The 14,572-nt window shown below is 40.9% G+C and overlaps 1 protein-coding gene across 1 annotated transcript in view; it reads right to left on the bottom strand.

The window, feature by feature from the left end:
• Positions 1-14,572, bottom strand: part of LOC146450917 (polycystin-1-like) — a 38,036-nt gene that overhangs the window by 12,963 nt on the left and 10,501 nt on the right. The window contains exons 10-19 of the mRNA XM_085099837.1: positions 14,551-14,572; positions 14,158-14,317; positions 12,660-12,826; positions 8,280-12,262; positions 7,302-7,947; positions 6,729-6,947; positions 6,256-6,387; positions 3,570-3,725; positions 2,533-2,802; positions 1,058-1,663 (exon numbers count right to left, since the gene is read on the bottom strand). The exon at positions 14,551-14,572 is cut by the window's right edge and continues 493 nt beyond it. Coding sequence (XP_084955963.1) covers positions 1,058-1,663; positions 2,533-2,802; positions 3,570-3,725; positions 6,256-6,387; positions 6,729-6,947; positions 7,302-7,947; positions 8,280-12,262; positions 12,660-12,826; positions 14,158-14,317; positions 14,551-14,572 — 6,361 coding nt within the window. The remainder of the gene's footprint in view (positions 1-1,057; positions 1,664-2,532; positions 2,803-3,569; positions 3,726-6,255; positions 6,388-6,728; positions 6,948-7,301; positions 7,948-8,279; positions 12,263-12,659; positions 12,827-14,157; positions 14,318-14,550) is intronic.

Genomic DNA, 14,572 nt, shown 5'->3' with positions numbered 1-14,572 from the left:
CCTGGGAGATGCCGTATCGTCTAAGTGGGACTTTAATCCTGTGTCCTTATACAAGATGCCTGCTAACGAGAGGTTAAAAATGTGACCAGGAGTACAATTAAGTGTACCATTTTGGAAAATGTCCCCGCCCCTTATGTAACATAAAATATAACCAGTAATACAACTCAGTGGGTCTTAATGGTAAAAACCACCAGGCCACGAAAGAATACAAATATTTCTTCGGGTGGGTGAGTGGGACCATGACCGAGTGGGATGGAAGAAGGTGTCTCGTACTGGGGACTGCTAGGGAAAAGCAATATAGGGTATTCTTATGACAAGCGTTCCATTAGCTGCAACTAATGATGTAGCATTTGGCTCTTTGCCGTTCTCTTGCGCTGCTGTGAGCCATTATTGGCTAACAAAATTACTCTTATAGTTCCCTGTGCCTATATTTGTGCATGACTTAGTGATAACTTATGGACTGTTTTTTACCTTAGGCTGTTAAAAAACAAACGAAAATAAAAATGTAAGTTTACATACGAAAGGGTCAAGGTAAGGGAATACATCTCTTATACATTCGTCAATGGCAAAATAAATAAAGGCAGTAAATAATAAAATATCTACCTTAGTAAATATAGTAAATACTTTGATTAATCACAACAAGCGTAAACAACATAATGACCCAATCAGAACTCGAAGCAAATACATGGCACCGGCGCAAACCGCGGGAAAATGCGTCTGATCAATTCACGATTGGTTCCGTTTCTCATTGGTGGAGAAAGTGGCGCAAAGTTTCAGTGCTAACTGATCATAGTGTAGTAAAACAAAGCCAAGGTAAATGCAAATTTGCTTTCCACACTCAATTGAAAAAAAATGCAAAGCTTTACACAAATACATGAGGCCTGTTATAAAAACACAAAAATGGAAAGACAGACGTGAAAAGTTGTAAAATATGAACGGTTAACAGACAGGAATGAATACGGTTACCGAAAACAGAGCTGAAATGTGTCTTTCGTAATTGTTTTTAACACCCGCTGAATACGTTGCATGAAAACTCCCATTGCCGTTTCAAGCTTACCTTACAACCGTCAGACTGCCATTTCTTAGAGGTGGTGTTGAGGTATTTACAAGCGAGTTGAACTATAGTTAGGTTAAAACTCGCTGCCTCTGGGGCGTTTCCTTGGTCCTCTTCTTGGATAGGACCTTTGTAGTAAAAGCCAAAAAACCACGTGCCTGCAGCCGTCTGGTTCAAGTCGTCGTTGTCAATAAACATCAGGAATCGGCTAAGGTCAGATTCAGATGATTTACTGGAGTTACTCGCATCTGACGCATTTTCAGATTTGGGGCTACTGGGAACAGTTTGGTTAAAGTCGTATTCCTCAAGAGTAGGTTGTGAACCTTTTCTGCACAGTATCACAATCTGAGTGTTGTTGTGTTCTGGGACGACCCAGACATATATCGCGCTCATGTTGTGAGTCACATTCAGGTTCGTCACCAGCAGGTCGCCCTTTTTAATTTTATGGCAAGATGGCTGGGTCTTTGAGTCGTCCGCTTTGATAAAGATATCCATGCACTTGGTAAGATTGGACACATTTTTGCTGTTCCCGGACGGGTCTTTGAGTACCAGCTGAGCTACACCACCGTTAACCTCGCCACCATAGGGATTTTGGTTAAACACTGACATCTATGGAGAAATAACAGTTACTTAATAACAATTATAAAACGTAACGCTTAGAGTACCTAAAGAGCGCAATTTGAGATAATGCCATAACTTGGTCATCATTTGAGATCGATTTCTAAGACGTTTGGCCGACAATGTTGTTCATTAAAGTTGAAGTCCAGTTGTAACTTGTCTAACAGGTTCAAGTTAATAAAATGAAAGATTAGAAGACCGAAGTTTAGTTAGACTTAGTCTTCCTTGTTACACTTCGTTATTGTCTAGTTTTCCCCTTCACACATTATCATTGTTATTGTTGTATGTAATGTTAAAAAAATAATAATAAAAAAAAATAATTATTTTGTGTACAGTCTGGCTTGCCGCGATTTATTTATAATGTTTTTTTTTATCCTTTCTCGTACTTTAGCATTATATATTGTACAGTCCGTAATCCAAATGGATTTTTAATAAAGCTATCTATCTATCTACCTAGCTCTTCGCTATTTGCAAGCCAGCCTAGTTATAACGTAAGGTTCTGTTGTGAATAAATAAAACTTGAAAACTTAACAGGAGCTAAGGCCATTTATTTATAGTTTCCGTGCACTGAAATATCCATTCTTAATAAAACTGGACCATCCGGTTTGACCACTTCCATTGATGTAAATTGAACCTTTTAGTTTTTCAAAGTGATATTAAAACTAGATGCATAGTCTTTTTCCATTAGGGTTGAATCTGAGAAAGCTTTTGAGTTCCTTAAATATCAGACATTAACTAGAATAAGCTTCGGGTAATCAGCATAAAATATGATCGATTGAGATCCAATTGTTTACATTATTTAGGTTTTCGATATTTACTCGACAACTTCTTTTCTTCAATTATTTGAAGATGGCACTGACCTGAGATTGAACCGGTTCAGTCGAGTTGTCATCAACAGCGTTCTCAAGACCCCCAACAGAGCTGCCACCAACAGACATTCGATTTAGGTCCCCTGGGAGGTTAACAGCTGCTCCCAAGCTGAGGCTGCCACTCTCTACGACAATTGGGTCTTCATTAGGCAACAAGGAACCGCATAAAGAAGTTAGTACCTTGTCCTTCACTTCAAGCGCCTTTCTTTGGGATTCCGAGGAATCTTTGGGATCTGAACCTGACGATTCTGAAGAATCACTCTATAAATGCAAGGATTTGTTCTCAGTAGAGCTATTACTACAGTAGGCGAAATAAAGAAACGTAATCACAGTTTATTATAAACGCACTTTATTAGCGCTTACAACGCCCCACCTGAAATAGCTGTCCATCCAACCAGCCAGCGTTATATAAACGAAAATTTAATGTTTTTCGTTGTATTTTATCACACCAAAATTAGATTGTTAACCATTCGAGGCTCGTATATTTCTGTTAAATACATGCTGGTACTTGACACCTTTCCCATTGTGTACAGAGAAAGGCAACCATACAAAACGGTGTTTTATAGCAAATTTAGCCTATGATAAGTTGGGAAATTTCGCAAGTTTTGTCCTTCAGGCAATCAACTTGTTGAAGCAGTATCACGTTTTACTCCTAAGACGCGGTTACCACTGTGAAACTTTTATTCGATTGATACTCATTCAAATCATTCTAAAAGGAGCATTAGAATTTCAACCAGACACAAGTATCCATTAAGGCGCCAAACTGTGAAACGAAACCAATTTTTGTTTGTAGAAAAATATAGTTATTTCATGGTTTTTCCATGGAATGCTAGGAAATCTTAATTTCTTTTCAAGCATATCCAAGGAGATTTTCACTAGCACTCCATACAAGACCATGGAAAAACAAGAAAATACTACTTTCCATGCATGGCACTGCATTGTGTTGTATCACATCAAGAGCTATTAGGGTCTCTATTGATTGTATCGTGTAGTATTTGGAGTGTCTTTTCGGGTCACATTCACTTTACCTCGCTGGAGCTGGACGTGTCGGCGGCCTCACTGGGTGGAGTCAAGATAGTTCCCATGGTCCCCAGAAGATTTTTAGCCAGGTCTGTGCGCTGTTCGGAGCTCATGTCACTTTCCAGAACAGACGCAACGTTGGTGATAGCCTCAGCCATTTTATTCTACAAATAAAACAAACTGAAAGCTTAATATTATTGAAATCAATCGTCGCAAGGCAAGTGAACAAGATCCATATAAGACAGGTTTTTGGTTAGAAAAATGTGCAAATCTTAAAATTATTCTGCGTATAAAACTCAAGCTTACGTCCAAGGGATAATCAACTTTTTAGATGAACGTTTTGGTGTCAAAAAAATTTAGTAATTCTGACGGTAGCTTGGTTAATTTTTACTAAATAAAAATATAACGAAATGAAAGCAGCGCTTACGAATATTGAGTGCAGCATTACCATATTTGAGTAGTGTTACAATGTGCTGAGTAATTAGGACCGCCGACCGGTTAGCTCAGTTGATTGAGCATCGGACTACCGTGCGGGAGGTCGTGGGTTCAAACTCCGGCCGGACCAACACTCAGGGTCTTTAAATAACTGAGGAGAAAGTGCTGCCTTTGTAATGACATCTGCAAATGGTTAGACTTTCTAGTCTTCTCGGATAAGGACGGTAAACCGTAGGCCCCGTCTCACAGCACTTCAATATTCATAACCCTGTGGGACGTTAAAGAACCCAGACACTAATCGCAAAGAGTAGGGCATGGAGTTCCCGGTGTGCTGGTCTGGTCTTTGTGCTGTTTCATGATTTCATGGGTTGGGTGGGTAGGATGAGGTCACTAATGGACATATGCGGATGTAAACCGCATTTGAATATATATGAATAGAAAATGCGGTATATAAATGCATTACCATTTCATTTCATAATAAAACTCGATAACTGTACGCTGCACGTTTAGCATTTCTTAATTTAAGATACAGTAACGAAAAGGAGTGTTAATCAATGACTGACCATCGGAGTCACGTGCGCAACTTAAGCTGTTACAAAAAGAAAACCTAATAAAATTCTTTTGTACGAATTTGCATAATGACCAGCCCCCAGTTGGCTTGATAGCTCAGCTGGTAGAGCACTGCACCGGCATCGCAGAGGTCATGGGTTCGAATCCCGTTCAAGTTGTTTTAGGCTTTCTTTTCATAGCTGTTTAAAGGGGCAGTGTCACTATGAATAGCCAGAAAGCGCGGTTCTTTCAATGGGACCGATAAAATAATGGAAGAGTTTTGTGAACAATAACCCTACTAATGCACAGAAACAACTTTTAATTATTTTTGGCTGCGGATGGTTAGGATGGAGGTGGATTGCAACTTGAAAAAAATTGGCCACTTTTTTCAAGTTCTTCCTGTGTATTTTAGACAAGTCGCTAAAAATTGATTATGGTTTGTTTTTCCTGGAAGAAAAAATCTTAAAATTTTCTTCCCGGTGTTGTAAAAGCACTTTCATGTTACAAAACAGGCTCAGTTTTGACCAAAATACAACAAGATCGCCGTGACAGTGACCCTTTAAGTTGTGTATGTAACTGCGATGGTCTGTCATTTGCTATTTCATACGAAGTTCAAATATATGGGTGTCCGGCATTTATGTCTTTCTCTCTCCGCCCAAACCAACCCATAAATTCTGTTCTTGCCTGAGCTCTGTTTACTGGGCAGCAAAAATAAACACACCTAAGTTAGAGCAATATGGCTATGGACAATAGGTCCATAGCCGCTTTTATTGAAACAAACAAATCATGAATGAATTCTGTTGTTATATGTTTGCCCAGTAAAGGTGCGGGCCAAGAAAAACGCATCAACACTAAATATACATACAAGAAAAGTGGGTGGATCAGGGGAAGGAGGTGGGAATCAAAAGCAGCTTCTCACGCCGAGTAATAAAAACGAATGGCAAGCACATGGCTTGACTATTCACGTGATTTGGGTAAAACCTAGGATGGGGGTGGACATAATGGCCATTGCCACCTCCCCCACACCCAGTCCCCGTAACTGTCTCAATAAACTTCGGTCATAGAGAGAAGCCATAAAAATTCTATTTGCTAGCAAATATTTTATTTGTTTCACTTCTCATGGAGTGTGTTGATAACATGAGGAGCACCGTGAAGCAGTCAGACTTTAAGTTTCGGCATTCAACATAATTCATTCTAGCTTGTATTTCATGGATTTTGTTTGGTAAAACCATTCAGGAGCAGAGATTTGATATGAAGTTTATTTTTATAGATGCAATAACGCACGAATAGCAAGGCGTAAATGGACTTTCTTCACAGGCTTGGTTTTTTCATAGTTGGAAAGGTCCACAAAAAAGTATTCTACAACTGATAGATTAAGCTCATATTATTGCGTACGTTCAGTCATTGCAGTGTGCTATCAATAAATCGTCCTCGTTTGATGCCAAAACCCACCCTCTTGTGTCAGTTTATGGCTAAGATTTCATAACATTTGACGCCCCACCGTCTACCCGGCTTCGACGACCGATAAGGGGAGAATATCTTATCGGTGAACAGTTAAAACTTTGAGCTCTTTCATGACTGAAAGTGAACCCGTCGAAATCCCCATTATTAAGACACTTACACTCAACGAATTAATCTATCCTGGAACCGAAATAAGAAAAACATAGTAGACCCACATCAAGTATGAACGGCAAAAGCATGACTGGCTACCTTTGCATTAGCGGAGATTGTTGTTGTCCCACCGGCGTTGACCGCGGCCAGGGCGCCTGCGATCTGCACAGCGTTTTCTGGATTCGATGGTTTAGATACTTGTAAAATGGCATCCACTAATTTCTCCTTTACCTTTGGAGAGAGACAAAGGGAGAACATTAAAATCATTCAGCTGGTTGATTTAACTAATCCTGGGTACCAATCCCATAACGTCCAACAGGCCACGCGTGTGTAGTTCACGCCATGTTTTTCTATAGTAAAACACAGGCAAGAATGGAAACCTTCACTTCAAACCAAAAGTTATGGCCGTTTATAAAAACCTAATTAAGCTTTTTACATTGGAATTACATGCCTAAACTACTTGCAAGCACTGCGTATATGCCTTTCGTGTCATACTCAAAGTTAAAGTTGGCAATATAGAAAGTTTAGGTGATCCGCGAAACTCTCGTGCTATAGTTAGCCAGTCATCGTACCTCCTCCATTTTTTTCTGTTCTTCCTGGCTTGGTGCTGTTGCTGCGCTGCTTTGTTCTGAAGTTTCATCGGCTGATGGCTGTGAAATGGCAGCTGCGATGCTTCCCACCGCGCCAAGCACGGCGTTCGAGTCCCCTGAGGTCAACAAGCTGTCCACTCTGTTGACTTGATTAGCGACCATAGCAGCTTTTTCTTCTTCGCTTTGTTCAGGCATCTTAACCTATCATAGTGAAATTAAAGAAAAGATTGCATAACACCTGTCACTCTCTTACTTGATGGTACTTCACTACTCTTCACGTACGGAAGCTGATACTTGTTCTGTGCTTAGTGCAACTCGATGCTCCGCGTCATCGAAACCCCAGTTATTTAATCATATATTTAAGTATCACACATGTTATGTATCTATCCATTAAACATGTCTTCTTTGTTATGTTTAGTGATGCTATAAAAAAAAATCACGAAAAAAAACATAAACCAAAGGATGGTGATGCACTCATCCATGTACTCTTCAGATTGCGGTCATTGCCCTCAATCAACACGAAAATAGTATGGCAACATTTTTCTATCTCCTTACCTGCGCTTTTAGCTTCAATCGGATGCTTGCGTCGTCTTCGTCTTTTATTTTAATGAAAAGCCTGATCCAATACTCGTTTTCTTTCTTGCCAACGGGTAGCGTTAACAGCGATGATCTGTATTCCTGGTTCACGTCAAGCACGGCATCAGCGGGAACCATGATTTCTGGTTGTGCAGCATCCACTTCAACAGTCACACTGTAGATCAGCTTGGTGTCGTCTTTCCAATCCTGACATTTAATAGTAAAGTCTTGCTGGAAAGCGTAACCCAAGAGAGGTGTCTCTGTATGGATTGACTTGACGTCACACCAGCCTTCGTGTGGTGGTCTATTCACCTCTTTAATATACTCTGAATACCCACGTGTCGCAGCAGGCGGAACCCAGCTCTCCAAGCGGAATTTGTACGTCTCACCACCAAGTAAAGTATGAGCTCTTACTGCAAGCATTTGCCCAAACCGGCTGGTGCTGAGCATGTTGTCAACGTCTGTAGGTTCGTCCCAATAATTAGAAGAAATTTTCTTGAAAATCCTCCACTCGTATGCCGTGGTTGTCGGGGTACACGCGTCGCAAGTGGCAGCACCTTTCAAAGCCAGTTTATCGGATGGACTGATTTTTCTTTTGCAATTTGGAGCAACTGAATTTTCGCAGCTGAAGTGTTTAAAAAAATGTGTAAGTCTTGGAAAATGGATGAAGAATATCCTAGTAGTCGAATTGTTCAATTAAGTTTATTTACTTCACCATTGAGATAGTATTTTTTATAATATTGCCGACAATTTAGAAACTATTTTTTTTTGGTACAAAAAGCTTCCCGTTTGGGTTGTAACCAAGAAGTCTTTGTTGGATGCTTTTTGCTAATTCATCAATTACGACCAGTTTTGAAGTGAAAGCGATCCCGCTAGCGTTTTCGACCATATAACTTTTCCAAAGATGGGAAGAATCCCCCACTTTTCCTAAAAAAGTATCCACAAGGTAATACTCACCTGATTGCTACTTCGGGAGGGTCTCCTTCCACAATCTCAATAGTAGTACAGGCAAAGCTTTGACGGGTATCTTTCATGGCCAGCATACAAACATCGTACTTCTGATTGAGCTGCATCATAATCGTGCTAAACATGATTTCTGTGGTGGAAGCGTTCAGCCTGCCTGGAGGATAACCAAAACAGCCATTCTCATCTATGACGGTCGAGTTAGATTGCGTCTCGTTATGCGAGCTATTACCGCTACTAACCCGCGGGATTGGAGTTAACGGAAAAGAAGGAAGCTCAGTGCAATTGTTAAGTATATTGGGGTCGTAACTTCCAGATTTAGCACAAAACCAACAGCGCTTGAAGTCATTGGGGTGATTGTGTGCCTCAACCACGTCTGGATCTCGTGTTTTTGTAGAGCCTATGATAGCAAGCTTCCCGAGGCCAATAGACCTGGATTCGCCTCCATCGATGACAGCTTCTATTTGCGATGGAATAATGCTGATCCAACCATAGGAAGTATTGTAAATGCCGTCTACTCCGACCATGGCACATGTGAATTCCATGCGATAATCACCATAAGGAAGATCCCTCTTTTGTAAGACCAAATATCCCTGTGTCAGAGAAACAGACGCTGGCATTTGATACGACATCCAAGAATTGTTGTGACTATGCATTTTAAAAACTTTCCACGTGAATGCAGTCTGGTCAGAAGCTTCGCAGTCAATCTTGACCTCGGTCTTGATAGTTATCTGTTTCCATGGGAAGTAAGTCTTTGCGTTGGAAGGACTACTTCCGGTGGCTTCTGAGTCCATCATCACTTTGGGTTTATTACAAGGCTTAGGTGTGCACGCGGCTTCTCCAGTTACGGTTACGGAATAAACTTTATTGCACGCAGTGACACTAAGTTGGTAATTGCCTGTACCAGAATAAGTATGTTTAAATGAAAAACCATTGGGATCTGAAAAGAGCTGGACTGTCTCACCGGTCTTAGAGCATGCGTCAAGACAGGTAATCGACGATTCCTTCCTGTAATTCAAAACAACGTTGTCGCCGATTTCAACCAGATAACAGGAGTCAGTTCCCACTTGTTCAATTGCAACACTAAAGGTAATAGGGACATTTAGTTTTGAGGGACCATCGTTAGTGAATGCCTTAATCTTGGCCATACACTGTATGTCGACCAACAGTGTCTTGCTACTTTGACTCACAGCATTCTTAGCCTCCACTTTAATGGTATAACTGCTAGGAGTTGGAAAAGTGTGGTTGACGGAGATGTTAGTAGTAACTTCAGTTTGGCCATCACCGAAACTCCAGTAGTACGAAACGTTGGTTCCAGCTTGAATCGAGGTGTTAAAAAACACTGGAAATTCACACGGGAAGTAGGTTTTCGTTGAGCCCATTCCTGGCTTTCCTTTGTTCTCTTCTGGTCCAGTATGGAACGAAAACACTTGAAAATTTGTTATGGGGGTCTGAACTTCAACTTCCGTTTCCAAGAAAACAAAGTGTACATCATTGGTAAGCGTAATGTTCATGATGTAGGCGCCGTGCCCGCCATAGTGGTGGGGCAGCACAAGAGGCGCAGAGAATGGTTGATCAACAGTTGAATTTCCGTCACCATAATGAACCGTGTAGCTAGAATTTGTTGGTCGTACGTTACCTTGTTCAAGGGAAACCGTGAACGTGATGATCCCTGGTGGAATCTCCTGAGGGCTGTTTGTTGTTAGAACTAAGTAGTGTGGGTTTTGTATGTAGACTGGTATGTGAAGGGTAAAGTTGCTAACACTGTTGTTGACGAACAGGGTAACTGTGTATCCCCCCTCCATTGAAAACACGTGTTCAATTGTGATTCCCTCAGTAGGAAAATGTCCTTGGCTGTATTGATTTTCAAGAGTTGAACCGTCACCAAAATCCCAATGAAGACTGACGTTAGATCCTGCTGTCACCTTACAAGTGAAGTTTGCTGTGGTATTTGCCTCGACGAATTCACTGGAACGAGTTAAAGTTGGGTTGTTAATTGGAACGTCCACCATCACAGTTAGATAAATCGTTTGAAGAGGGGTGACATAATTCACAGCTGTTACTTCAAGCTCATAAATTCCAATGTCTGGCATCATGGCTGCGGTGATGTTTGCTGAACCGGATGGTGGATTGTGAATGGTGGTAACAGTTACATTGAAGGAGGTTCCGCTAATTATATGAGTGAATGTTACGTTGAAGATAGGATCGGTTCCTGTTATAGCACTCCACGTCACCCGAAAGTCGTTGGCAAAAGGTTTAGCAATTGGTTCAACAACTACCAGTCCAACTATTGGCTCCTCAACAATAGCTGTTGTCACAGCTGTTGTCTGGTTTAGTCGATTGCTGCAGTTTAGAGAGACGGTGTAGTGACCCACGGTGCTGTAATTGTGGTAAGTGAAATTCCCGAGTTGTTCGAACACCGTTTCATCGAGTCTTCCATCACCCCAATCCCATGTACAGGTAAAGTCCGTACCAATACTGATATTTAGCATACAGGGGGTGTTGTCAGTAAGATTGGTATGAGAACATGTCACATTGAAGTCAATGAGTGGATCCACTGGCTTGTGAACCTGGATTTCCTTGGATATGTTGACCCTACTTACGTTGTTGTAAACAGAACAGCTGACGTTGTAAAAGTTATAAGTCGAATAAGAGTGATGAACGCTCAGCTCTCGACTGGTGCTGACTGATCCATCTCCAAAATCAATAAAAATTTCCGGATTAGTTCCTTGGGTAGTTGTGACCTGTATTTTCACAGTCTCATTAACTTCGATGTCTCTGTGCGCATGGATAACATCACAAGTGACACCCGTCAATGGTAACTCCACTACAGCCAGGCTTTCGATTGACGCATTAGAAACACAGTTCGACACGTTGATTTTGACTGTATACTCCCCTGCATTGGCGTAAGTATGGTTATTCATTGCAGCAAAGAAGTACGCGACATCAAAAGAACCATTCTGGAAGGAGGTTCCATCTCCAAAGTCTACGGAAATGTTAACACCATTTCCTTGCCGCATAAACCATTGAATAATAATTTCATTTCCGAGAGCCACAGGAAGAATCGAGCCGTAAAACGCCAATCCTAGAATGATATCTTGAACTACCACAGTACATGTCATTATTGTAAAGGAGAGAATATTGCTGGCATGGAGGGAAACGGTGTACGTACCCCTCAGTCCATATTCGTGGTTGAACTGTCGGTCCTGATCTGCACGAACAGTAAAAAGGGTTTTATTTTCCCCGGCACCAAAACTCACAAAGTAGGTGATGTTGTATCCTGGGTGAGAGTGCACAGTGAGGATAAAAGAAGCGTTCGTTGCCACCGCTTTGGGCGTTGTCATTGTTACATTTGCCACACTCTCGGTGGCCGTAATGCGCCCAGTATGTTTCACGGTGTTCCATGGTCCACTGACAGTTGCTTCTTCGTTGTAATGACCGATGGCGTAGGTATGAGGAAACCAAAACACTGAGGGAATGCGGTGAATTGCAGCTAGCGAGTATTGTATTTGATCCTCGCTAGAAGGGACCGATACCTTTGTATTTAAAATCGAACCTATGTTAAGCTGAGTGTTTCTGAAGGAAAATGCAGTGGCATTGAATTGTTTACTCTCGTCACTCGCTCGTGAGGTTATCTCCGCAAATCCCATTCCTTGATATGTGAAACCTACAATGTCGTCTTCTTTCACGTCGGTGCTGTTTGCTATGTCATCAAAGTTAAAAATGTGGCAACCAACTGTCGAAAGAAACACTTGACTCTTGGTAATAAGTTCGTATTTATCGCTGAGTGGGACCGCTGGAATATTTTCTGGTGATACGTTATTGTCAGCGCAGGACCCTGTAACCATGGCGAACACTTGACTGCCTGTGCACGAGGAAGTGGACGCATTGAAACAAGGTGCTAGGCTAGGGTCGCAATTTCCATTGAGATAACAGTAAGCGCCGTGTGAACCTCTTCCACATACCGGGCGAAATATCTGATGACGAAAGAAGGGCACCCACATGAGAATGCAATCAACAACACTTTTGTTTCCTATAGACAAATTGGTAGCTTTTCGCAAGGTTGACTCTACGACAGGGCATTTTTTTTAAATTTAGTTTGAATGCTTTGATTTCATTGGGATGCCGATGAAATTGGGGGACACAGAATGATGCCAGAAATCACAAACGTCCTCGAAATGGGAAATATAAAAAGTATGAAAGTGTAAATGGGTCTGTCATGAAAGCAAGACAGAAATTGCCGCCATTTTGCTGTGAGATTAAAACGAAATTTAACTCTACCTCGTATCTAATTTACCAAGAGAGGATAAGGTGAATTTACCCAATCTCCTGCACCTAGAGTGCTAATATTTCATCGTTTTACTGAGTAACTACCTGGAGAGTGACATAACCACTGCTCTCTGAACAAATCCTCCAACCAACTAACTTGCCGTCAGCCTCAAACCTGTAGCTGGGAATTAAAACGGTTTTGTTTGTAGTCTGGATTCCAACGCCTCCCGGGGTCGTTTGGAATAGCTCTCCAACAGTGAAAGAACGAGCATCTATGATAAAGGATAGGCTATAATTGTAGAATCCAACGACTATCAATATGACAAGAGACATTCGCGCGGATTGAGAGAGAACTTTACGGAGGTACAGCTCAATAGATAACTCTAAGGTAATGAAAGTGCCAACTTGTTTATTTCGAGCCAACAAAATCGTTTATCGATGACACTCGTAAACTGAAAATAAGTATTACAATGCAACGAAATCAACAACTTAATGCAATAAAACAAAGCAAAGAAATACGGGTCAAAACGTGACCTTTGCATTTTTGGGAAGGAACCTGAAATGCATAACAACAAACTGAACAAACCTAAGTGTAAAGCACATAAAATATAAACGTCACAGAGATGTTAAATCGAAACACTTGCAAAATAACCTAAACTTCGACAGATAACGATACTTAAAAGAATGACAAAACATTTACGGATCTCAAGGACTTCGTGTACATTTCATGTCAACATAAGTATGCACTTGAGATAATGACACTAAAACAATTAACGCTACAATTGATTACTTTTCAAAAGACTGATTCCACAGGGAGCTAAAATAATAAAAGAAAGCAAAAGAAACTTACATATCTGTCCCACACAGTAAAGGTTGAAGGTTGGGATGAATGGCTCTGGCAAACTTGACTTGCTACTTAATTGAGTGATTACTTAGAACTGAAAGCTTAACACGCAAAACTGAACCTTGTATTGTCTAAAGGTCAACTTTTAGCATGATGAGAAAAACGAGCCGTTGCGAGTCCAAAGGTTATGCAAGACACAGGAAAATAAATGAACTAATATAAAATGAAAAAAATCACAATAGCTGGCGACTAAAACAATAATCAAGACAATTGGCCTCCAATCTTCAATTCTTGCAATGGCTGCTATTTCTTAGTCATCGTTTAACTCGTCTAACCGAGCGCATATTAGATTATTGTGATTCAGTTTGGAGTTGTTGCCGTAAAGGGAAGAGCGATGCCCTGGAGAGGTTTCAGAGACGTGCGGCACGAATTGTAACTAAGTTTAGTGATAGTGACTTGGCCTTGACTTATCTCAGTAGGCGCATGCTCCAACATAGGCGCGAGAGCCACTTCCTTAAACTCTTAAATTCTGTTTTTCAACAGCTACTTCACTTCAACAGATCCGTTTAGAGCCCCTACACAGCTTCATTTACAAAAAAAAATCCGTACTGAAATTTCTAAGAGATCTCTCTATTATAGTGGGTTGCATAGTTTTAAAAAGATGAAATTATTGCATTATATTGTAATAGTTTTTAGGAAGGCTTCTGTTGATAGCAGGGACATTCAATCAATAAAGGCGTTTCTCTCTCTCTCTCTTACCGTCCAAAGGCGTTGAAACCGCACTGCCAGAACTGAACTGAGCATCCAGATGCATATTAATTCCTTCGTAGATCGACATGGGACAACCAAACTCGGTATTTGCCTCCACTATTGGCGGGCAGTTCAATTCAAACATTTTTATGGAAGAATAAACGTCCACCTAGTTCAAGAAAAGTGAAGCAGATGTTAAGGATCTGCGGTGTTCTCATTTTGGAGAGACTGTATCTTTGGTACTTTTGGAAGATTTTTTTAACCAACAGGGTTTCAAAATAGGTGTGGGACGGTTTTAGGGAAGTATTACAATTGTATTCTGCTAGAAACACTGCATTTTGTGCGAGTGGTTTCCTGCCTTTCAAAATAGTACTTAAGGGCATCACAAGAAAGGTAACTTACCTCCACAGATGTTACAAACGAT

Source organism: Pavona decussata, unplaced genomic scaffold (genome assembly GCF_977016875.1).
Source record: "Pavona decussata unplaced genomic scaffold, jaPavDecu1.1 SCAFFOLD_416, whole genome shotgun sequence".
NCBI classification, from domain to species: domain Eukaryota; kingdom Metazoa; phylum Cnidaria; class Anthozoa; order Scleractinia; family Agariciidae; genus Pavona; species Pavona decussata.
The sequence above is the reverse complement of the archived record's forward strand: the minus strand, read 5'-3'. Positions and strand labels throughout refer to the sequence as shown.